This window comes from Astatotilapia calliptera, chromosome 11 (assembly GCF_964374335.1).
Source record: "Astatotilapia calliptera chromosome 11, fAstCal68.1, whole genome shotgun sequence".
Classification (NCBI taxonomy): Eukaryota; Metazoa; Chordata; class Actinopteri; order Cichliformes; family Cichlidae; genus Astatotilapia; species Astatotilapia calliptera.
This window is the reverse complement of record NC_137432.1, coordinates 33,326,293-33,350,708: the sequence shown is the minus strand read 5'-3', so window position 1 is coordinate 33,350,708 and position 24,416 is coordinate 33,326,293. Positions and strand designations below refer to the sequence as shown.

General features: G+C 40.1%; 1 protein-coding gene across 10 annotated transcripts; it reads right to left on the bottom strand.

Moving 5' to 3' along the window:
* Window positions 1-601: 601 nt before the first annotated feature.
* Window positions 602-22,795, bottom strand: etv1 (ETS variant transcription factor 1). Of its 10 annotated transcripts, none has more exons than XM_080308145.1 (13): window positions 22,656-22,795; window positions 22,287-22,396; window positions 21,679-21,766; window positions 21,322-21,369; window positions 16,947-17,138; window positions 11,348-11,477; window positions 10,365-10,553; window positions 9,208-9,455; window positions 6,453-6,524; window positions 6,284-6,352; window positions 6,021-6,190; window positions 4,470-4,571; window positions 602-2,375 (listed from the first exon to the last, which is right to left on the bottom strand). In XM_080308145.1, the coding sequence occupies exons 2-13, from the start codon at window positions 22,329-22,331 to the stop codon at window positions 2,154-2,156; spliced, it is 1,575 nt and encodes a 524-aa protein (XP_080164271.1). In that variant the 5' UTR covers window positions 22,332-22,396; window positions 22,656-22,795; the 3' UTR covers window positions 602-2,153. The 10 variants fall into 10 exon arrangements, with proteins under 10 accessions (XP_080164271.1, XP_080164273.1, XP_080164276.1 ...); XM_080308147.1 differs by having other exon boundaries at window positions 6,453-6,521; XM_080308150.1 differs by having other exon boundaries at window positions 16,947-17,000.
* Window positions 22,796-24,416: the final 1,621 nt, after the last annotated feature.

Genomic DNA, 24,416 nt, shown 5'->3' with positions numbered 1-24,416 from the left:
CTTGTAACCTGCTCTGACAAATTAAGGCAAGTGGTGTTTTTTCATTACTTACACATCCGTTTTCATTTTTCAAATCAGTGGAACCAATTAAACAATGCTTCCTTAAATTAGTCATTGATTTTTAGCAATAGTGACACCTTACAAAAGGAAATGATAACTTTAAGGGAGTGTTGCTGCTTTTTTTGTTGCTGTTTTTTTTTTCCATTACTGCCAGCACCAGACACAAAAGGACAGAAACAATTCACCTACATGAAAAAGCGAGGTCTTAAATTAGCCATTGATTTTTCCTCAGGTGTCACTTTGGTTAAATGCTTTGTGATTGGGAGTTTTCTTTCCAACTTGGAAATTGACAAGAGTCTATAATCTGCTAGTCTACACACACATACACACACACACCTGCTATGGTGTTTTCTTTTCCCACTTCCACTTTGTAAATTTATGGCCTTGTCGGGACAGACATGATAAATATTCAGCTTGATTGAAAAAAAAAAGATTTATCATATGTAAGGAATACATAAAACTGCCAAGAGAAGAAACACTGAAGCTCTTAAACTTTTCTTTATATTATGATCAATTAAAACATTTGAGAAGTGCTCATCACTTTGTTTTTCAGAACTATTTTATTACAGAATTTTTCCTATTGCCAATCCCATCCCACACACGTGAATCTTGAGAACAAAATTCAGAGTAATTTTTTTAATGCTGAAATTGACGGAAAAAAAAGAGACAAAAAATAAAGAGAAATCCAGAATAGCAGGCCATAGCTGCTGCACTGTTTTTTTTTTTCTTTTTTCCCCCCTGTTGTCATTTTCTCGAGACTAGAAAATACACTTACAATTTGAAGCAGCAACAAAATGTGCATTTACCTGATTATACAATGGAACAATTTAATATACCATGATTTTTATTCATCACATTATAAAACTCTAAATATTTCTTTTACGTTGTTTTTTTTTTTTTAACCAAAAAGCAACCTATTAATGGCAAAGCAACAGTTTTTAAGCAAAATATACACCTCTCATTCACCTGGAACAAAACCGAAAACAATTCAAGGGAGAAATTCGATTTTATATCTTTTTTTTTCCTTTTTATTGTCTGTGCCAATGAAATCAGATGTTTTTTGTTTTTTAGCTGGGGATGCAAACATTATCCTGAATATGAACTGACTGGCTGCTGTAACCACTTCGACTGTACATACATTTTTCACCTGTTATCCATTGAAAAACTGAACACCTGAAGGACGAATGAGTGACTCCTGCTCTGACGCATTACACTGCTGTTTACAGTGAATGACTTATTTTACAGCAGCCTGTAGCTTTGTCTTCGATCCTAAACACAGGCCATTCACGTGTGACGCAGAGAAAGTATTTTTTTTGTCATCCAGACATTTTTTTTTCCCGGAGTGCGTCCTTGTAAGTGAAAGTCTCATCTTTACTGACCCACAAGGTTGTTGAGCTGCTGAGGATCCAGTGGAGTTTATGTCATTACAACACCTACATGATGAAATCTACAGTCTGATTGGACGACGGGCATTGACGGACAGAGGTGCGGTGTTCAGACCGGTGGCGAGGCAGTTCTCACTGATAGCTAAATGTCTCTTTTATAATCACATTACTTTTTCAAGTCTATAATCATGTCACTTCACCATAAAAGTATCGTTAACACGTTTCCAGTACAGGATGAAGACAAAAAGAAAGACAGTCAAACAAATGGCCATCTTTTGTGAGTGTAGATGAGACGGTTTCTTTAGCAGGAGATCAAAGTGACCGTAAATTAGTCCAGTCTCGTTAGGGCGGCACATGCTCAAAATCATAAGGACTTCAAAAAACAACCAAACAAACGGAATGATTCCCACATTAATGTACAAACATAAATGAGTAAAAAGCCAATCACATAGCTAGCCCCCGGCAGGCTAACATCGTGCCATTCCGGTCCATAAAGTGCACTCTCCATCTTGCTGTGCGGTCAGAAAGACAAGAGCAAAAGGACGTGTACGTGTTTGAGACAGAGGGGAAGGGAAGCGCCGCTGCATGTGTGTGTTCAGTCTAATTCCCCGAGCGGCTGCGAGTTAGAGGACACGACAGTCTCATGTGTACGGATGGAGGCAGCTGGGAGGAGGGTAGGGTGGAGGTGTGGGTTTTGTGGGGCTGACGTTAATAAACGTAGCCCTCGCTGTAGGTGTGCGGCTGGCAGTAGGGTCCCTCCTGTACGTATGCCATGTTTTCGTCAAAGTGCGACAGCGGCACCGTGTCCTCCTCGTTGATCTGCCGCTCCATGTCAGTTTTCAGCACCGGCCGCTGATTGTCAGGAAACGCCATGGAGAACAAGGCCTCGGGGTCACACACGAACTTGTAGACATATCTCTCGCCGGCCACCTGGAGAAAGACGGAGAGGTCTTGTTTTTAAACCATTTTTCCACAGCATATTCTACAGTGACTGAGTGTAATCTTTCACTTTAATCCACCAGATGGAAAAAAAAGATTAAATATCTTTAAAAAAAACAAAACAAAACATTTTTTAAACTTTTAAAGCTGATCTCCAAATGTCATCAACAATTCTGCTTTGGCCTCCACACTGCACTAAAGAAGAGGTGCTTTGAGCTTTAAGTGTTTTCAAACAAGATACAGGATTAGTTAATAGCATTTGTATCCAAATCATTTGATGTTTGTTTACAAAAAGCTTCATTAAAATTTGCAGTATTTGCATCTCTGCTCACTCATTATACTCTCTGACTCATGGAGCCCCGCCCCTACTCACAATAAAAATAAAAAATGGCCGTTCTAATGCCGTGTGACTTTTGCGTTTTCACACATCGAATCTGATCTAAATTAAGCCATTAAAACACTAGCATCACACATTAACACATACCAACCAACCAAACGAGACAACAATAGTCCAGTAACTCGTAAATAGTATCTGCTGGCTTTGATGTGGATACAATGACTTGACAATTCTCCAATCGTTAAATAGTCAAATATTTTAAAAAGTGCACAAAAACTACTTTTAGGTGACTAAAATGCTTCGTGCTCCTGATCTAGAGCACAGCAGCACGTGGCTTTAGCTTCTGTGCTGGTACCCTTTGTTGCTTTGGGGCATCCTAACCACCATGTATTGTTTTTTTTTTGTTTGTTTTTTTTGTGGATCAGTGTTTTATACAAACCCACTTCAAACAAATGAACTATCCCCAACCTAAGCGAAAACAGCTTATCCATTAAAAGAGTTATTTTAAAACACCAGAATAAATTATATAGAGTGGTTTTACTAAGTTTTCTAAAATTATCTTTGAGACACTGATTGCTTTTTTAAACGTCTTATGTCACACGTGGATTTGGTAGAAAATAAAGGAGCTATAAACTGTTCATCGCTTCTCAGAGGTAAAAGTGATCTCAGGAGCAGATTTATGTTTTCTTTGCTGTTTCTTCCTTATTTTATTTAAACTTGGCCAGCAGTTCTTGACCTCCAACCAGCAAAGTATAATTCCACCTAAAAGTGCTCAACCTCTTCTGACCGGCCTATTAATGAATGCTTTCTGGAGATGCTTCTAACTGTCAAACTAATACCTCAGGAAACAAAAAACCTGACAGAAAAGTGTGTTTATCCAGTATTCTGTTAAAAAAAAAAATCATTACTCTTGATCTGAAGTATTTTTGCATAAATAATCTTATGACAATGATCACAGCATATGCAGTGTAGGTCCTAACTCTAAACGCACTAATTGATCTGAAAGAAACTTAGTCCAGTACCAAGTTAATCAACATCTATACAGCTTATGGAAATTATTTGTATAACACTCAAATCCTTACAAATTATACATGCGTGGTAGCTGATCTCAAAAAGAATGGTCATTATTTGCACATCTATTGTTTTTGTAAATATTTTGCTGAACAATTGTTTTACTGCAGGGACACTTTGACGTAGCTGGTTCATCAAACAGTGATGTTTGATGGTGATGATGTAACTGATTACTTTCCCTTATATAATGAATATGTAGCTTGCAAAGAAGAAGAAATATATGTATTTATTACTCATTTGTTTGCTGTTTATAAACATCTGGTTTTGGCATTACTACATATACTACATAAATACTACATGCACTATAATGAAGATTAATTCAAAGAATAACTTGATAAATTAACATACATATCTGGGTTTCACTTTAGTAAAGCGGACACGAGCCGCAAGCCTGGCAAAAACTGATTTTTGCACACAATACAGAAAAAAGCTTTACAATTACAATTTCTCAGCTATAAAGTGTAAATGAACTTTTTTAGCTGTTTCACCATTTTTGAGACACTCTTTTCCTTATATAAGGCACCTGGGGGAATGGGAGCACCTTTAACACAGGCCAGGTATAGCAGCCAAATGAGTAGTTTTCATACTATGTTTACATCAAAAAAATCTTTTAGAAAAAAGGTGAACAGTTTTGGATCCCTTTGGTTGATACAATTTTTGTATTTTTTTTTTTTTACCTTCTGCATGATTCCCTTCTCGTAGTAGTAGCGCAATGATCTGCTGAGTTTGTCGTAATTCATCGCTGGCCGGTTCTTCTGTATCCCCCACCGACGTGCCACCTTTATCACACACACGAACATGAAGACAATAAAGACAGTCAGTAAACAGAGCATTATCAGAAAGCAAACTTATCTAACACAAACGAGCACGGTTGCCCTGATTTCCAGACAGGAACGCTGCAGCAGCTAAAATGTTAAACAAACTTAGCGATCCATATTTTCCTAATAACAGTAATTAGAGCGCGTCCAGCTTGTGCAGACCTGACCAGGGATGTGTTCATTAGGAGCTTGTCACACACCCAGCGGAGGAGGCAGCAGATGTTACAGCACCTGTCTACCAGACCACCCGCCACCCGGCCTCACGGTCCAAACCCACAGCCCCACGGCATTCTCTTAGCTGCTTGCTTTTTTTAAACTCTGCTTTTTACTTTCATTTTTGTTTGTTTCTCACAGTTTATCTCCTATAATACCTTCCCCGATCAATGCAACTGTGTTTTTTCTGCTTTTTCTTTTTCACATTTTTTCTTGTCCCCACAACCGCTGACATGCTGCAAATGCAGAAACCGCTACCTAACGTTTGTCTGCGGCGCCTCAAAGCAAATGCGTTTGGTCACCTGATGGCATGAATGGGGCCCCCTGTTAGGTGCAGCTGGCTCGTGCTTCTAGACACCATCGGGCTGCGTGGACCACTGCCCGGTACTCATCTATCTCCTCCATTCTACACTTTCACCCCCTGCCTGCACCCTGCATCCTCCTTCATCCTCCAGCAGTGACTGAGCCCCACTGTGTGTGATGTGGCCATACACAAACCCTGCCTCTGTTTCCATTTCAAAAGGCCCAACCGCCAACATGGGTTATATTTTTAGGAATATGTCCTGTGAAATATTTAACAGGAGCAGGTCATCAGGGTCACTTGGTTGGCTTTAGTGTGGACTGTAGAATATATAACCCTCTGAGGTCCAAGTCATCGTCTGTGATGATCCCAATCCTAACTCCAAACCCTTACCCCAACCTGTGTGTTAAAGAAAAGCAATAATATATATATTTTTAAATGTAAGACGTTTTTGCTCCCTGTCAGTTAGAATGATTGTCTTCTGATCGGTAAGAACTATTTTTTAAAGAAGTCTACTGCATTTTGAGAGCAGAAAATATTACTGATTCACACGTTGACCTCTGACCTCATTTGGTTTTGCAGTGATTTACCTTACCTTCTTACCTTCTTTCACTGCTTAATCACTTCATTTTTTTAACCAAAAGTCTACGAACCAAATATATTTAAGTTGTAATTACATAAAACGGTCCAAAGCAGCAAATATTTACTTCTGAGTAGCTGAAAGTAGGTAAACCTCTTAAAGATTTTATTGAACAATATATGTAGTGAAATACAATGCAACATTTACCTAAGACTGTCCAAAAAGCTTAAGTATAAAAGCCATGAAAAATAAAAACTGATTTTACAATATAGAAAAATACGATTTTTTGTGACAGTGCCTTTTGTTTGTCTCTTACCTCTTCTGGCTCAATGAGTTTAAACTCCATGCCACGGCCGGTCCAGGCAATGAAGTGGGAGTTGGACGGGTCATCCAGTAAAGCCACCAGGAACTGCCAGAGCTGCAGCGAGCCTCTGCGCTGGTACGACGGGCCCTCACGGTACAAGCCCGACTCCTGTTTGATGTCGCCTACAGAAAACGGGGCAAAATGGTTATTGTATGATGGGCAGAATCGTTGGTACGTGGCATACTTTTCATTTTAAGAGTCACTGCAGGACTCACCTTCCACCTTTTCAGGCACCACGCAGGTATCGTCGTAGAAGTGCCTCGCCACTTTGTCAAACATACAACCTGGAAAACAAGATCGGAAAAAAAAAGATCGTTTGATATCACATGAAGCAAAAACCTATACGTGCACCACCACAACATCCACGCGTAACATCGTTGGTACCTTCAGTCCTGTTAGTGTGAGCCAGATAGCCGTCTTGCCGTAAGTAGACAGAATGGCAGCTAGGCACTTCTGCTGAAACCCAGGCAAGAATGAGAGTGGGTGTTAAAGGGCCCGAAGGCAGCATTAAGAACACTATCTCAGTTATCTGAGAGCAGTCAAAGCCTGTTCACTCAATGCACCACTGGCTCTGATTAAAGAAAATGCCCTTCAGCATCAGCGCTGCGATGGCTTCCAGCCACGGGCGAGCTCACTATATCACACTGCCGATACGAGCCCCGAGCATCTCCACTCAGAGGAAGATTTACAACTGAATAAAACACAGCGCTCGTGTGAAAACAGGAGCTGACACGATGTAAGTTTTTTCATAATACGAGGGCTCATGATGATTATTTTACACACGTTCTGAGATCAAAACTAAACGGACCTGCAGGTGTTAGTTTCTTTGACGTTTTCGCTGTGCAGCTGCAGCACGTTTAGCTAAAACGGTTGACGTGTATCTTCTCAATCAGCTTCTTATTATGACTGACTGCATCCAGTGTGAGTATACAGTTTTCTGCCAAAGCTGTTTGCTTTGTTTCACATTTTATTTTTCTTCACGAGTTCTTCACTTGTTTGAAATGAACACATGCTTTTGTAAAACAGTCAAGATATACTACCAATACATTCAAAACGTGAACAAACACTTTTTGATGTTGTTTATGATGCTTTTCGCTGTTCATCAGGCCACGCCCACACTGGCCTGAGGAGACAGATCAGCTCAGTTCTTCAGTGGTGATAAATACTCGCTGATTCTATACTTTATACATATTTAACATTGAGTCCTGATGTTTGAGCAACATTTCAGCTGATGTTAAAATAAACTGCGCAAAATGCAGACGGTCACTTTTCTGGGGTCAAAAAGGAACAATTCACCCCCCCAACACACTTCCTCTGGTTCTGTTTTTTTCCAAGTTTAGATCGTTTTAATGCAAATTTGCCAGGTTTAAAGATATCAGCTCTAGAAATATCTGCCTTTTCCTAAATCGCACCCACCTTGTTGATTTCAAAGCACCTCTTTTCCTTATAAGATCTACCAACCAACTAAAATAGATTTTTGAGTGAACTGCACCTTTAAAAGTTCTCACTCGTGGTTTATCAATATCATGGCTATAACAAGAGATCAAATAAAGACTTGTGGTTTGAATAATTCTTAAACCAAAAATGTAATTTTATATAGACATAAGCAGTTTTTAAACCGTAGGTTTAAATGGTTAAGATAGAAATGCCCCACTACATAATTCTCTTCCTTCATTTACCGGTTGGATTTACTACATTGTCCAATCGACTCTTCCATTTACTGTATATGTCCAAACCTCCCACAACACAGATGAGATGCTGCGATCAAAAAAACAGCCAAATGGGCTGCAAAGTGAATGTTCAATAAACAGACTGAAGCCCTTCATTTAGACCCATAAACATTTCTCTGAGCTTCATCAAAGTAATGGACTTGTAGAGGAAATTGCTGCTAATGAAATTACCAGATCCCCTCCCATCCTTCTCAACAGTCCAGCTCCAGTCAACATGCCCCACTGTGGCTGCTAATAAATTCACTCTGATGCTCCTTCTTGGACATCTTGGTCCAAGTAGTGGACACAACACAAGGAAGACCTTTTGGTATTTTAACAGTTGATCGAATATATTTCACCACTTTTGCTTTGTGAGTGCACACAATTCTTTGTAGACAGTTTACTTGTATCAATAACAATTCTTCTAATTGTTAAAGCCATTTCATTTATCTATGAAAAAACGCTTTGCTTCACCCGGTGAAATGTAAGAATTGACTGTTATTACTAAAGAGAAAATCAAGCTGCCAGTGTCATTTTGGGCTCTGTAATTTTTGCCTGTATTTGGCCAAATTTGCGAAAAAAAACCCGGAATAAAACAAGAGAATAATGGTTGATGCAAATAACATTGCTGCAAATAGGCCAGAAGAAACCCAAGAAACTGTGAAAAAACAGGGTTATTTTGGACCGAACCTTGTTTTTCTTTTCTTTTCTATTTTTTTTTTCTCTTTTTGATACATTTTTCAGTTGTGCTAATTGGCATTTAGAAGCCACATAGTTGTGAAACTCGGTAAACACATCTATTGCAAAGTAACGTTGCCACTGGAAAAGCGAGAAAACACCAAAAATCACAGCTGCCTGACTCCTCAATGACAAAAACTGCAGAGCTGCTGTTAGGAAAACCAGGTGTAACTTAAAGAGATGTGAATGAGGCACCACATGTTTTGGTGTTTGGAGGTTGCTTTTTCCCCCTGACTGGTCACACACACTCTCCTCCAGCTCTTCCTCTCCTGGGTCCACTCTGTCGCCTTCTGAATGAACCCGGCAGTCCGGCGAATGTTCATTCATGTCCTGAGGTAGCCTCAGGCTCCACAGAGGCTCCACAGAGCCTCTGGCTGATGATTAGGTCCCTTTACTCTCTAACCGAAGGGAGCGGACAAGCGTGGGAGGGCAGATTCTGGATTGTGACCAGGCTCAGCCCCCTCCTTTTTTTCTATTAGAGCACCACAGGAAATGGCGAACAGCACAGACACCCAGCCCAACCAGATCCCCTGCCCTAATAATGGGCAAACTCAATAAAACCGCCCCCTCCCGCCATGTCTTCTCTCATTCCTGAAATGATAATGCTCTGGCAGCTATCACTTCTCTGCTCTTTCACTTACCAGAGGAGTTTGAAGGAGCACAAACAACAGAAATCTTTTCAAATCGCTCACCTGAGTCATAGGTGAAGTCCCTCGGCTCCTGCTTGATCATCATGCCGGCTGGGTATGTGTGGGGAATAGGGGCCCCCATCATGGCCGGGTGTTCGAAGAGGGGGTCGGGGTACTCCTGTTTGAAGCCTTGAGGAGGGAAAGGGATGTTGGGCTCCGACATCTGCCTGTGGTAGATGGGCCGGCCGTCCCGAGCCATTGTCGGCGGGGAGGGAAACGAGTGGCAAGGCTCTGAGAGCTGACGTCGAAATCTGAGACAGACGACAAATTCAGTGGATTCATGACACTGACTCCTGATTGTGAACGACTTGATGAGACAAAAAGGAGATAAATCAAGAACATGTACATTTTGTTTTACTAATCAATGAATCAATAATAGAAGTGAAAATTCTGAAATCCGTAATGATGTTTTCAAGTGCTTGCCTTTTTGTTTCCCCTATGTTTATGCCTACAGGTGACCAAAAAAAGCAAAAAATAAAGGAAAGGTTTGGAATATTTGTCTGAAAATTGAATTAAAGAATCTCAAACCAAAATCAAATATACATGTTTATCCTATGGCACTTGGCTTGTGGTGCTCATGGGAGTAACTCAGAAGTAAAATGCCTCTTGTGTCCTAATTACTCTAAAAATCCACAAAACTTGTTTTGAAAAGTTTCATGTATAAAGTATTTTCTATATACAGTGCACATCCGCCAACTGTGTTACTGTGCAGAGGGATGTTAATGTTAGCTAACTCTATTCTCCTTTAAGAATTTGAGAATCACAAGGGAAGTGTCATTTAAATCCATTATATTACATTATAAGAGAAATCTGACATTTTTACTCCTAAACTGGAAAATTCACACCTAAAAAAATCTTTTGCTTGAAATAATTAACTTAGTAGGTCTGTTTGTTGTTTTGTTTTTTCCATTCTGCTATTGATTTATTGAATGAGCTCTATTTCAAAGCACTAAAGTCAAGTGATGACCACATGGCATTCGATGGTTGGGAAAGTTGTCGTTTGCAGGCCCCGCCCACTGAGGATTCACTCAATGAAAAACAGAAACTCAGATGTGCATCTGCTGCTGTGACCTTATTGTAATCTATCCTTGGTACAACTGCCAGCTAAGATCACCAGATGTAAATGTGATGTAAATGTAAGAGGCTGCAGGCTGCAGTACCTGTGGTCCATAGTGTAGGCGTTATCAGGGAGAGCCTGCGAGGGCGGTATGTGGGTGTAGGTCCTGTCTGGTTTGGGCGTTGGGGCCGTCGTGGGTGAGCCATGATGAAGTGGGGACACAGGGGTGCTACAGGGGGGTGTCACTGGGCTGGAGGGCTTCATTCCTGTGGGCTGCTTCTGCTCATAGGCACTGGGGTAATAGCAAGAGTCAAAGATGCCTGTGTTACTGCCAGTGTACGTTACACGATTTAAACTCTTTTTAATTAAGGATTATTTAACTGATAGCTTCGTCTTAAGATGTCTGTATTTAGGGTAGTTTGGAACAAATGCCCTACCCACTCAACTATCCTTTCACTGTTTTCTAAACCGATTTGATTTACTGTATAAATTATGAAGCCTTGTGAGCAGATGTCACAAAGTGAAGAAATGCATCACAAACTACCTCAGGGCATTTATGTCAGACTGCAGTTAGAATCAATGGCATTTTAAACCACTCCATAATCAGCGGTTCCAGAAACCCTCTGATTCAGTTCAGTTATAACAGACAATTAAAACTAACATGACTGCCATAATCTCACATAAATACCTCTGATTGGAAATATCTCGTTAATGTCTTCAGAGTCACCACCCAAAGCTGTACATATCTCGATGTCCTTTGATTTGCAGTTTGGAATGATTAGCAAGTCATTTCCAGTTAAATAAAAATTACAATGCAGAATGAAAAAGCCAAAAAAGTGTCAAATGTATAGAAAGCATAAAGATTCTTCACCAAGAGTAAACTGACGATAAGCTAAAGTGAGTATTTAGTCATCACTGTCCTACAATAAACCTTCACACCTGCATTTATTCCTCTGTTAAAGTGAGGAATGTGGAACCAAATGTTATTTTCTGTGTTTTCTTTACAAATCTGAAAAAGGTATCATGTACAAAAGCATTTAAATAATTTGTAAAAGATGTTTTAAGTGTCAGTGGGGGGGAGCCCACCTGATGCTGTACGGGCACTTCTCTCCATACTGGAGTTTGAAGGGCCGCTCCTGGCTACAGTTGGAGCTCAGCTCTGAACACGGGCTGTGCAGCTCCCTCTTGATCTTCAGCTGCAGTCCGTGGAACGCCACTACGATGGGAAGGAGGAAGAACAATTAACATTTACACTCTGTCAAACTGTAACATTTTTTAACATTGTGACTATTTTTTTGTTCATTTAGCAGCAGACTGTTTCTGGATTGGCTTGTAAGTACCTGAGACAGAATTCGTACAATCACAGGACGGAAAAAATAAATGAATGAAAACTAAAACCGCTGTCTTCATTTACATCTGACAGATCATTCACAAAAATTAAATGAGATGATCACAGTCTGGAAAAAAAATACTGCTTGTTTTATTTAAGTACAGCAGATTCAATTTCAAAACTTAAAATACAATTAAATTTCAGAACTGCACACAGCAGCTTTACCCACAATGGAAAAAGTCATGTTACAGTGCAGATACAAGCAGGCATGAATGTGCCAAGCCATCACTAATTAAGAGAACTCGTGATGGATATATTAAAAACACTTGCTTTTCTAAGCATCCATCTGCCAAAGGATATGACATCTGAGGCCATCACTTACACAAACAACTCACTTCAAATCCCATTTATTCAGCCTTTCCTGACGGGGACTCTGGTAGTGAAATATGACAATCATGAAACAGGGTGTGCGGTGAGCTCCGATAAATGCTTTATCTGCTTTCAGCTGGCTGTCAATAAGTTCCAGACGACAACAACAAGTCTCATTGATCTGAATGGGGGCCTGCGATCTCTACCTATGGCCCCACAGTGAGCCCGGTGCATCTGAGAGGCTGTTAAGTGCCTGATCAGTCCTGATTAACATCCCATCATCTAGAGTCATGATCAACGCTAATCCAATTGACTGTGCTTCTGAAGAAAAAGCCAGTCAGTCAGAATGAAGTCAGGCTCAGGTTGCCTCGCCAATCGCGTCTCACCGCGACGGCTCACAGAGCAACAGCGAAGCCATCCCACAGCGCTCTATCAAACACAACAGAGGACCAGCCGCGGTTGAAGACGATTATTTTTGATTGATGTTTTAGACTGAGAGATGGCCCTCTCCTTTTATAACCAGGAATTATGAATGGAGAAAGTCCATCAACTCTTGGTCCAACTCAAGTGCAAACATTTAGATATTTGAGTACTAGAGAAACTTAAATATGTGGCTAAGGACTGTTTTTCTTTTAAATACAAGAAGGTCTCTGAGGCTACAAGGAGTTGAGAGAGAAGGATGTTTTGAGGAGTTTTCTCACGGCTGACAGACAGCTGCTGTACGAGCAGGGGTCGATCTGCCAACACCCCATCTGACGCACAGTCGAGCCCCCTGGGTGATGGGCCACACGGGCCCGGCATGACAAAGCTCAGGGGTTGTTTGCAGCCCTCGCTGGGGGCCTGACCTTTTCTGGGTCATCGATCGGAGGTCAAAGAGACATTTCCTGAGGGGAGACCTTTGTTGACGCTGGCATCGCAAAGCCTTGTTAAGAGATTATGGACTCAAAACAATACCTCAGCTTTGGCTGTCAAGATCACAATCAGTGTCAGGCTAATTACAGTTTACATTAAACACACATGAATTTGTTTAGTTTAAGAGCCGACTCCACCGGCTTCTTGTTTACAGCTCACCTGAAGCTGAACCATAATTTCTTTCTTTATTTAACAATAAATGACATTAAAACAACGTCTATAAAAATGCTGCCGTTAAACGTAAGCGCCACATCAGCTCTAAACAATGGCTTCATGTGTGCTGCAGCACAGGGCATTAAATTAGAAATGGAAATGTCACAATAGATTTTGTCAGCGGGGTGCCAAGGTACACAAATCAATAGCGAGGGCATTGCCTCTGACTAAAACAGAGACTTCCCTTTTAGTCCAGAATGTCATGCCCATCACTGCTTGATTGCTCTCATTATCTACATATTGATTAACTAAGATGGTAGGCAGTTTTAAAGAAGAGGCAGTTAGAACAATTACTGGGTCTATTTTGAATGCAAATGTTATTTTCTTCGTTGTACCACTGACTTAAACATTGGGCAATTTGCTTTAGCCTTTGCAGTACAGATTAAACAGAAATATTTCCTTTAAACATCGTGGCACATGCAAATAAAAAAAACCTTTTTTTGCATTTTCCAACAACACTTAATTCGAATATTTTTATTTTAGCAGCCGTTTGTTTGCCAGTCCTTTCAGTACACTATCAGATAACTGTTGGCTCCGGCTGTTGTCAACTTTGAAGGTACAAATTGTGCGTTTTGGCAGAACGGGAGCCTACGTTTGGCAGATATTTCTCTAGTCCATTCATAAAAAAATACAGGTCTTTTGGCAACAGCGAAAAACCTTCCATTCCATTTTCACCTACTGTAGGTGCTCGCCTTTGCTGTTAAATGATGGAGGCTCAGATCTGCTGGTAACGTGTGGCCTCATTTTACACCTCCTCTACTCCTCCATTCCCTGCTAAGTTATGCTAATGGTAAGCATCTGTGTTGGAGTTTGAGACAAAGAAATTTCTCCTCTCCTCCTTCAGCCTGAGGACACTTTCGCTTCGAGGCCGCTCACATGCTGGTTCTGTGTCGCATAGACGCAGAGTGCAAAGTTGACATTGAGAGAAGCTGCAACAGCTTCTCATGAGGAAAGATGAGTCTGGCCATGAAAATACAGAACACACCAGCTTATGTGCTGCAATATTTAAGCCTTCAAAATAAATGTCTTTCCTATTCTTTTCAGATTTTTTATTATTATTCTGTTAGGAATATAAAATCACAGCTATTTCACTATTGTTGCCAATTTTATTTCAGTAGTACAGGAACAAAAATTTAGGGGTAACATTTATTTTCTTTGAAAACATTCATCTCAATAAAATAAGATGTTTCTTGTTAATTGTAGCAGTTAGCTGACATCGATAGCAAACTAAATAGGACATCTTGGCTAATGCTAACTGTGCTAACTGTTAGCTTGTTTTACGTTTGATTTAAATCAAATTTGATAAGTTCATTAATAATTCACAACTGTCATATTAATATCTGTTGTGAATTATTTTAATGTAAAATTCAATTTTTAGTTTTTTAAATCTGAGTAAATAATGTATTGTTTTTCTATTTTCACCACGCTATTGAGGATAGGATGAAAATTATTTAAAGGGCTAAGCACTGTAACCTTTACAAATTTGGCTCAAACACTTTTTCAGACTCAGTCTTTTTCAGATTAATACACATATACAACACATACATGGGCAGTACTGAGTATTTTTGGAGCAAGGAGGTAGTATGTGGGATTTACACAAAACAGAGAGTGCCCACGTTGATCGTAACAAAGGGAGATGTTACCCAGTGCAACAGTGTGAGTCACTTCAGTGTTTTTGGAGCAACAATGGAGCTCACAGACGAAAAAGCTGCTGTAACTGATTTGTGTGGAATCAGTTGTCTGTTAGCTTTGGATTTCTCACTAGATTTGGTGACATTAAAAGTATTTAATATTGCCATTTTCATAACGGCCCCTATCTTCTCACTGCCTTTTCTTTAGGGTTAACTTCCAGCTTTATCTCTCCTCACCTTCACCTTTCTTTCTCCCTGTCTCACCGTTTGCCTCTCCATCTCTCGGCTTGGTGAAAACCCATACGGGAGAGCTGCCGGCTGGGATGCCTGCTCATGCGCCCAACCACGGTGCCCTCACCCTCCTGCCATCTGTTAGTGCCTCTCCAGCCTGCTGCAGGTTTGCCAACAGGACAATTCAGATGGTCAGCAGTCTCCTGCCACTATGGCCACCCACCCTGGCTACCTCTGAAGGGCATCAGGACAGTCTTGGTGACCTCTGGTTATCTACTGTACACCACACTAGTCCATGTTGGGTTTTAGGCAAGGCTAAGTCACACCCATAGTTTAAATGTTTTGCCTTTAACACAGCAGTTGTCTTTAGTGTTGTAGCGTTTTGAACAATTATAAAAAGTAAAATTAATGAAACGAATCAAATAAAGTGCAGACATTTAATGGATTTTTTAGACTATTATAACTAGTTTAATGCAGTTTTATGTGTTTAGATTTAAGGCGCATTTATTCACTTTTGGAGCAACTTAAATCATAAGTTAAATTAAAAGCCAAATCAGATTAGGACATCTAAAGTCAAGTGCCTGTAGCCAGGCAAATCCCCTCAGATTTGTCATTTCCAGAGAGCAGGAGTACTCGTGGCAAAATAAAGTGAGAAGAAAGAAAAACCATTCTCGGGTTTCTAATCTAGCCCACCAACGGGAACCTTCTCGATAATCTCAGGCTGTGATCTGAGTCACATGGAGTTAAAAGGCCTGTGATCTCGCTTGATGCCAAATCTCTTACAGCTTCATTTTACCAAACTGTTATCTGTGACCACTAAATCTTGAAATGCAATTAAAGTTGCCAAACTAAATGTCAGATGTGACCTTCTCTCTTTGTTCTTGTTCAAAACTCTAACTTCTGCCTTTTGTTCAACTTTCATTTGCAGGTTAAAGGGTGTTGAGGACACCGGGAGGTTTTGTATTTTTTCTCACAGTTTAATGTGCATTTTGGCTCAAATGAAAGACATGTGCTCTATCTGGGTCCCACTGAGTTCCACTCACTCAATTTCTGTCCCCACCTTGGCACTACTTCCTCCAGAAATGGGCCGTGCCAAGTAACCAGTCACCGTGTGCAACCACCGTATACAGCCAGGTGAAGTACGACCAACTAGCTTATCCTCATCACTGTGAGTGAAAAATGAACTCTTGTCAGACATTGGAAAATGTTTTAAAACTTTTAGGAAGTATTCTTAGAAACAGAATTTGTCCTTTTGTTGGATAAAATATGTAGAGCAAGGAGGAAAAAAGCACAAAAAAACAGATCATACTTGCTTTCATGCTTTAAAATCTCCAGTGAAGGATAGGGAGTGTAAAAGAAGGCCAGCCAACCTCCAAGTAAATGCAGGAGTACTTAATATTACACCGCCTGATTTAGAAAATATAACCACACTCCATGGTTTGCACAAAAAAGGAGTTTGGGGAAAGGTCAAGGAGGAGCATATTTTTAAGATTTTATTAAAAAAGAAAATTCAAAACAGACATCAACTGACAGCAGTTTGGACTACCTGGAGTTAAAAATACCACTTCAACTACCTAAAAAAAAGTTAGCCACAATATTTTGATGTTTTCTTATGCAAATAAGTCACAGTGCAATAATATCTCAGTAGCGGTCCCAAGAACAACAAGGGAAAACAGAGACACACACACACACACACACACACACACACACACACACACACACACACACACACACAGATAACCCCCCAACCCAAACCATGCACCTGTAGACCTGCACGATTGCTGCAGCTCTCCTGAGAGCACTTGTGCAAGCAAAGGTGAGGGCACTGAGAGACATGGAAAAACACACACAGTCACTTGCTTTTTACGCCAGTACAAACACACCAGTGAAGATGAGTGAAAAAAAAAGAAAAACGCCACAGATGTTCACACACACACATAAACATAACACATGCACAGACAAAGAGACACAGAGAAAAGCGACATGGTTTCTTACTCACAGTTTTCAGTCTGGAAATCTGGAACGAACTGCTCATCATTGTCGGGAACTTGAGCTAAAGACACGAGCAGAGAAGAAGAAAGGGATTGATTGTTTCTGATGTTGATGGACACCGCAGCACTGATCACAGCTTTGTCCTCTGGCAAACAGTCCTCTGGGATGTTAGTTTGGCCAATCCCAGCACTGCCTGCTTCTGTTGTCAGTTAAAAAAAAAAAGAAAAGAAGCCTAAAAAAGTGTTTTTAATGTGTTTATCATTTTAAATGTGCAGAAGAGTCATAGAAATAATCATGCAAATTAAAATCAATTAATGAATTTAAAAAAACACATCTTAATAAAGATTTTTTTTATCCATTCTTAAACTTTCAGTCGTTTTACGCATTTGTTATCCAAATATAGCCCAGTTGTTCAAATGTCCATTTTCTATGCACTTCTTTTCAATTTTATATCTATATCATTCCCTTAAAAAAGAGAGAGAGAAAACAAAACAGCAAAAACACTTTTGATTTGTTGTAGAAAAAGAGCTTAATTTAATTTTTTTTTCTTTCTGAAAATAAAATCTGACTTTCACGGCTTGAAAAGGGACAAAAAGTCCCCAAGACGACAATTCTGATGCAATCAAAAGACTAAATAACCTTGAACTGCTGTGACTAACACATTCCCTGATATTTACTAAAGCAGTTGAGTCATATTTTCCAACAAACTCATACCTGACAGATAATATTTTGACCGTCTACTTTCACTTCCTGAGGTCGACTTGTCCATTGACTGCTCTGCAGCCTCGGCTCTCGCTCCTTGCCAGCAGCCAAACACCCATTGTTAACAGTATCTAATTGGCTTCTTCCCTACTGGTGAATCCACCTGTACCTACCGAGTTAGGTCTGTTCCAAACCCTCCAAAGCTTCACCTGCGCTTCAAACACCCCTGCACTCAGGCTAATGCTAAAATAATGAAGCCCTGCTCCACTCGGGCTCCAATTAGGCATGTACATATTTATATAACACATATTTACACTCAGTGACAGTTCTTCATGTCCCTTAAGTTTCAGTCTCTCTGGTGATAGGCAAAAAGAGATTTAAATGTGTCATTAGCACATCTATTTATAAACAAAATGAGCTGGATCCTCATTATCACAGTATGTGCAGCATGCCTTGACATGTCTGGAGATCCTATTTTTTTTTTAAATGACTGATATTCCTTTTTTGTCACTCTTGATGTGGTCAAGCGTGGGTTTATTTCTCTTCCCAGAAGTGAGAATTGAGGAGGGTAAACAATTAACAGATGAAGAGGAGATATTGCTCCTTATTTTCAAAAAATGTCAAGCGGGTGCAGACGCCAGAAAATAAATATGCACAAGCAACTTCACTCCATATGTTTGTGTAGTAGAGCTACCAGCTCTCTATTTTGGCCTTTTGGAATTAAGTTGGTGGGAAACAATTAAGACATAACAGGAGATTTTACACAGGGCTACTTTTGTAATAAATTAAAGAAAATGTAATAATATGTAACAGATACAGTGTTAGGAAAACACTTACTCAAACCTTATAAAGAAATCAAATTTTTCCTAATAAAAAACCAAGTTCTTAATCAGCTGAAGCACCACAACATCTCTCGAAACTTCAGCGGACACAGAGGAGAAACAATAAAAATAAATTAATAAATTAAACACAAAGAAGGTGGCAGTCTCTCTGTGACCAAAAGGAAGTACAGGATGGATGAGTCACTGGCCTCAGTCTGTGAATGAGCCAGCTGATCTCTGCAACAAACTCCTGGGGAGAACGGCAGAGTTGGAAATCTGCCGCCATTCACAAAACCAAAAAAAGGAGGGAGAGGGACAGAAGGAAAACAGGAGCGAAGGTGAAGAAGAGGAAGGTTGTAAACACGAGGCCTGAGACTATTTGAATGGTTGTCTAAACCTGCAACAGCAGTAAGCAGGGCTGAGTTTTAAACAAATTTATCATTCTGCCTGTGACGATTTCCAAGACAAATGACGCTATCAGCACAAAAATTTTGCAGAGACACCAGTGCGTGAACAAAGGAAAAAGGAAAAACAATCTTAAAGCAAAAAATCTGAGAAGTACAATACATTTTTTGTTGTTGTTTTGACAAAAAAAATAAATAAAATGAGTTTAAAATACTGTATGGAAGAAAGAAGGTAGATGTCGTTTTGGGGGGGGAGGTCACAGATTCGCATGTCAACGATCAACCTTCAACATCTTGGGTCTCGGGAGTCGGAAATTCAGTCTGTCGCTCATAATTTCTCCTCTCGTTCCAATTACCTGAACTAATAAATCTCAGAAATGGGAAGGTATTCCTTTTCATCTTAATGGACAGGAAGTCATTCATTAAATCTACAATCTTGAGGCGCACATCATCACATTGATCCATGACAGGCAGAACTGTAATCTTTAACAGTAATACCTCTTATCAGCCGCTGTCTCTTTTCCCACTTTGGATACTGAAATATTAAAATCGTGTCTTATTCTTTTACACACCCTGCGGTGCAAGCCGCGACGCCTCATCTCACCTCGCTGCCGCTCCGAGTCGGCTCAACTCTTCCAATATCTGTTTTAAAGAATACTTCTCATTTTTTAAAAGCTTTGGATTGCACTGCGAGCGTTTTTACATGTGTTAAAGAATAGATGGAGCGAATAAATGATTGAGTCTTCTTTGGCTGCGTAAAGGGAGCAAGCGAAAAATTCATCTCGACACTCTTCCAGTAAATGTTTTACGACTCTATCCTATGGTTAAAAAAAGTATTAAAGTTTATTTAATTATATTGCACACGTTATTCTACGACAACTAGAATTATTGCTTTACGACGTGTGAACTGTTAGAAAAAAAGAAGGCAGCCTTTTATTGCTGCAAACGGGTAACAGAACACAAAAATTCTAAATTCACAAACTGCAGATGACTTGATTGACTTAAATGAAACAAGACAGTACAGTAAAACTAACATCAGCGTCTCATTAGACTAAATGCTTTTTGGTGTTAATGTATTTAAATGAACCAAATTATGAAGCAGAACATTTTAGCATTACAATATAATAACTCCAACTCCAGTTTTATACACTTCTACGAAATTTTCAATTTTAATATTTCATTATCAAACCTTAATTTAAAACTATATGAAAAATGCACATAAATCAGTGAGTTTCTAACACATATAGCACTTTATACATTAGCCAACGAGCTATAGTAAAGCAAAGTCTAGAATTAGTCTAGTATAATAATAGTCTAGTACAATAATAGGGGCAATTGTAATCAAGTGACTTACAAACTTCATTTTAACCCTGTGCTTTGGACATTTTGCAGACAAAACACTAGAATTTGTTTTAATTGTTCTGGTTTATATATATTTGCAAAAATTACTTCAAAATCCAACTTTATAAAACAGTTGTGTTCTCTCACACTGTACAACTTTACACCATCTGTTTGCAAGCAAAGCAAACACTTCACATATATCTCAAATTATACTTCTTACTGTAAAAATATTTTTTTACTTGGATATAAACTTTGAGATTACATGCAATATTAAGGTACGTTACATCTTTCTGAGATGTCGACAAAAAAGTCCAACATGCATGCACAAAGAAATACAGCAAAAGTGAACAATATTCACCACTAACCAAAACTTCGGTGCTGCAGACACGGAGGAAAGAGGACGCTCGCACTTAAATCCTGAAGCATCACGTCTCAGTTAGACCACAATTAGCAAGTCTTGCCATTAGAGAAAAAAAATTAAAAAGCAAGAAAATTGTAATATTAAAAAAAAATAAAAATCAATTGTCGCTTTGAGAGCTGGCTGCTGTTTTGGAAGTTTGCGGAGAAAAAAAATTTCTCATAGATCCATTCTCTCTTTTTTTGCCACCAAGAAATGAAATTGAAGAAGACAAGGTGAAGGTACAGCTGTACAAGATAGAGAGGTGTGCTGAGAGGAAGCAAAGAGAGAGAGGGAAAGAGAGAGAGAGAGAAAGGGGAGAGAGAGGAGATGACAGAGTGAGTGAGAGTAAGAGAGCTGGTAGGCTACAGCAGAGCTCTGGTGGAGGTGGAGGTAGTGGCGGCTGGCGTGCAGCGCGTTAGCTCCTGCCAAAAGCAGAAGAGACAGTGAGCGTCGGAGAGCCTTCTCCTGGTAATTTGTGATGACACTCTCTGGGTAGAGCCTCCTCGGTCTCCCTCAAGACCCCTCGCTCACAGTCTCTAATGTATGCATGACACACAAGGTGCCTCTTCCACACAGGCTTTTAATTGGACTGCGACGCTAGGCATGTAACTCCAGGCAGCAGCCTCCCCCCCCCCCCCCCCCCCCCAACACTCACAACCTATTCATTTTTACCCATCTCTCCTCCTTTTTTTGCTCAAGATTTAAAACACTCACCTTCTGCTAGCCAAGTCTCCTGCAGCTGACTGAGGTCCTGGAAGAGCTCTGAAAGGGAAACCGAGGCAGAGATCAAGGTTTGAAGGCAGTTGAAAAACAGTCAAAGCTCAAGAGAAGTATCAGAAACAAGTGCATTCACTATTACTGGCTGATATGCCATTGGAGCTCACTGGGCATGTGTGCAGCTAATAACAAGTCAATTTGTGTTTCTGACCACTGAAAAGAGGCTTGTGAGAATCATCACAGGCCGCTGTGCTGTAATTGAGATTCTGTAGTTAGCAGCACAGGTGGCCACAAACCAATTGAATTTTGCTAAATGTTTAGAAGCCGTGAAATTAACTTCTCCCTCTGTCCTACCTTCAGTGTCCAGAGCCAGGTCGGACTTAATGAATTTTCTCTTTCTGTCATTTGCTGGCCTCTCGCAGCTCGTTGTCTTTTCTTGCAGCTTTTGGGAAAGAAAGAAAACACACACACACTCATCAATTTTTCTTCTTCTTGCTGGAGCAGTAATTCTGTTGTTGGCTGCATCACATGTGCAACTGAAATAGCAAATGAAAGAGCCTCAATGAGCCTCTGATTAATGCCTCACACACTTCTAAAGCTTGACCCATGCAAAGGGGTCTGTGCTTCACTTATCAGGCATAATTAACAAGTTGTTACATGGTGCATAACCAATAACACAGGGTAAAGTAATGGGCACCTTGTTTGGCTGTTTATCTTTGATGATTAGATGAAACTTAAATGGTCCCTGAGGGAGAAATGAGTGTTGGCAGCAGCAGAGAGAAAGACAGAGGTGAGATCAGAACAAATAGAATGCATTAGAGAGAACAGCCATCCACAGTACAAAAGGCAGAAAAAATCAAGATGAAGTATTTTCCTTAATGGGGTGGGAGCTGGAAGAAGAGAAGGATGAGTGAAACTGATTTCATTTCAACTTTTCTTCTTTTGAGGCAGTGATCACTCACTCTGGAGTTATAGTAAGGCACTTGCTGATCGTGAAATCCATCCATTCTGCACTGTTGTGGCTTTAACGGGCGAGCAATCTGCAAAGTCTCCAGTCTCCTGTCCGGCCACCCTTCAAACAGGCAGATAAATAGGAAGCAGGAATAAGGAGGAGAAGAACTTCGGGTTTAAATCTCTGTTTTATTCAGTGTATGAACCCTCTGATATTATTCTGAGCCCGGAATGACCGACGGCACCTCCGGCGATCATGCGGTACAGTTAAGTTGGTGCGTAAACGAGCAGCGCGCTGAGCTAGAGGGCGCACCAAAATGTTTTTCGCTCTGTAATAAACTTAGAAATGAGAGGAAGTGTGTAAAACTGCAGGTACTTACCTACCAACTTCGCGCCGCTTTCATTTGCTGAGAGCTACAGAGCGGCTGCAGGATCTCCACAGTCCCGGCTGCTGCCTGCGCCTCTCCCCGCTCACTGTGTTGCTTTCTAGCGGCTTGGCATCGCCTCCCGGGGCCTCCCATGGAAACAAGCCGCACTCCGTTTCCTATTGGTTGTCAATGTCTTTCACTGGATCAGATTGCTGGCAGTCAATCACGCACGGCTGCAGGCGGTAAGCGCGGGCGAAGTCAATGACAACATTGTCGTGCGCTCATCTCGCTTTGTTTAAGTTTGGAGTTTTGCGTTTTTAAGCCGAAACTAGCCACCAAACTTCATGACAACTTGGTGTCACTATTTTGTATTTACACTGAAACACATGCAAACTGCACCTGCACACCCCCGCCCTCTCGCGCACGTCTTCACCCCCTCTCCTTCTCGTTTTTTTCGCAATCGCATACAGTGTGAGACACACAAACACACCACTCACTCTTCTCCCGGTCAAGTTTGTGTCCATGGTAACGGTGTTTTGAAGAGCCTCCAGGGGGACTTGCTGAAGCGCCAGCTCTTCCCTCTCCTGTAAAGGGATACTTTGTTGAGACCTGCAGAAGGCACTGACCTGGAAGTAAAGTCCAGGAGCAGCGGGCAGGAAAAAAAATCCTACAAAAAAAAAAAAAAAAAGAAATCCCACTGAACCCCTCAAACCATTTTAAATTAAGAGGGAAGTCCAGATCCCAAAGCTGAATGTCATGGAAAGTTTTAATCGTGCAGTTTTACAGCTAAAGCATAACATTTGCTTTACATTTAATATTATGTAATACCAGTACCAAGGTTCGCCAGTACAGTTACTAGCAGTTAACACCGATATTAAAACATTAAAAGTTGCAAATGCACTTTATTCTTTCAATAGAAAAAAATATGGCATGACTTCAAAAAGCCACTGTGATAATGTATACTAATAACAGGTTACGTCTGATCTGTACATTTCTTTTCTTCAGTTTAAACAATACATAGAAAATGTTAGTTATGTGAAATAACCAAACACCAGCATTTCGGAGAATATCGATGTGCTTATGTTTCTCTTTTTAGGCCTTAAACTGATGACACTGGTGTCAATACTCAAAACAAGATTTTGTATTGGACATATGGGTACTTATTTGTTATTCGCATGAACACGCTTTCGCAATTTACCATGAATTCTTCTCAGAGCCCGAATAAACTCTAAAAATATTAAGTATGTGACATCCAGCAAGTGTTATTTATCATAACAAAATCTTAATTTAACTATTATTTTCAATGCCAAAGTAGTTAAGGGTAGGGATGTCAAACATACAGCCCCGAGGACCAAAACTGCCAATAAATACAACAATACAGTGACAGAAAAATCTTTTTGTTTTTTGGAATTATTCTAGCCTGGAGTGAAAGTATTAGGAAAGTTACATGGTTTTATATGTTTTTTAACAGAATCTTTGAATCATAACATTGAGATATAGTTTTGGAATTTCTAATTTTTCCTCATGCATCTCAGGCTGTTTTTCATCTGTTCTATAAATGGATCACTCATTACATGACAACAAAATTAATAAAAAATAATGCCTTCTGTTGTCTGGCACATTTTTAAGGGATTTGGATGGCGAATGTCTTTCTTAGGTTTATGGTTTCAGCTTTTTAAAAATCTTGGCTACAGCTCTGATGAACAATTTCAGAATGTACTTCTTTATTCTTAGAATTTTTTTCTAAGTGTGTATGAAATGATTTTACTGGTC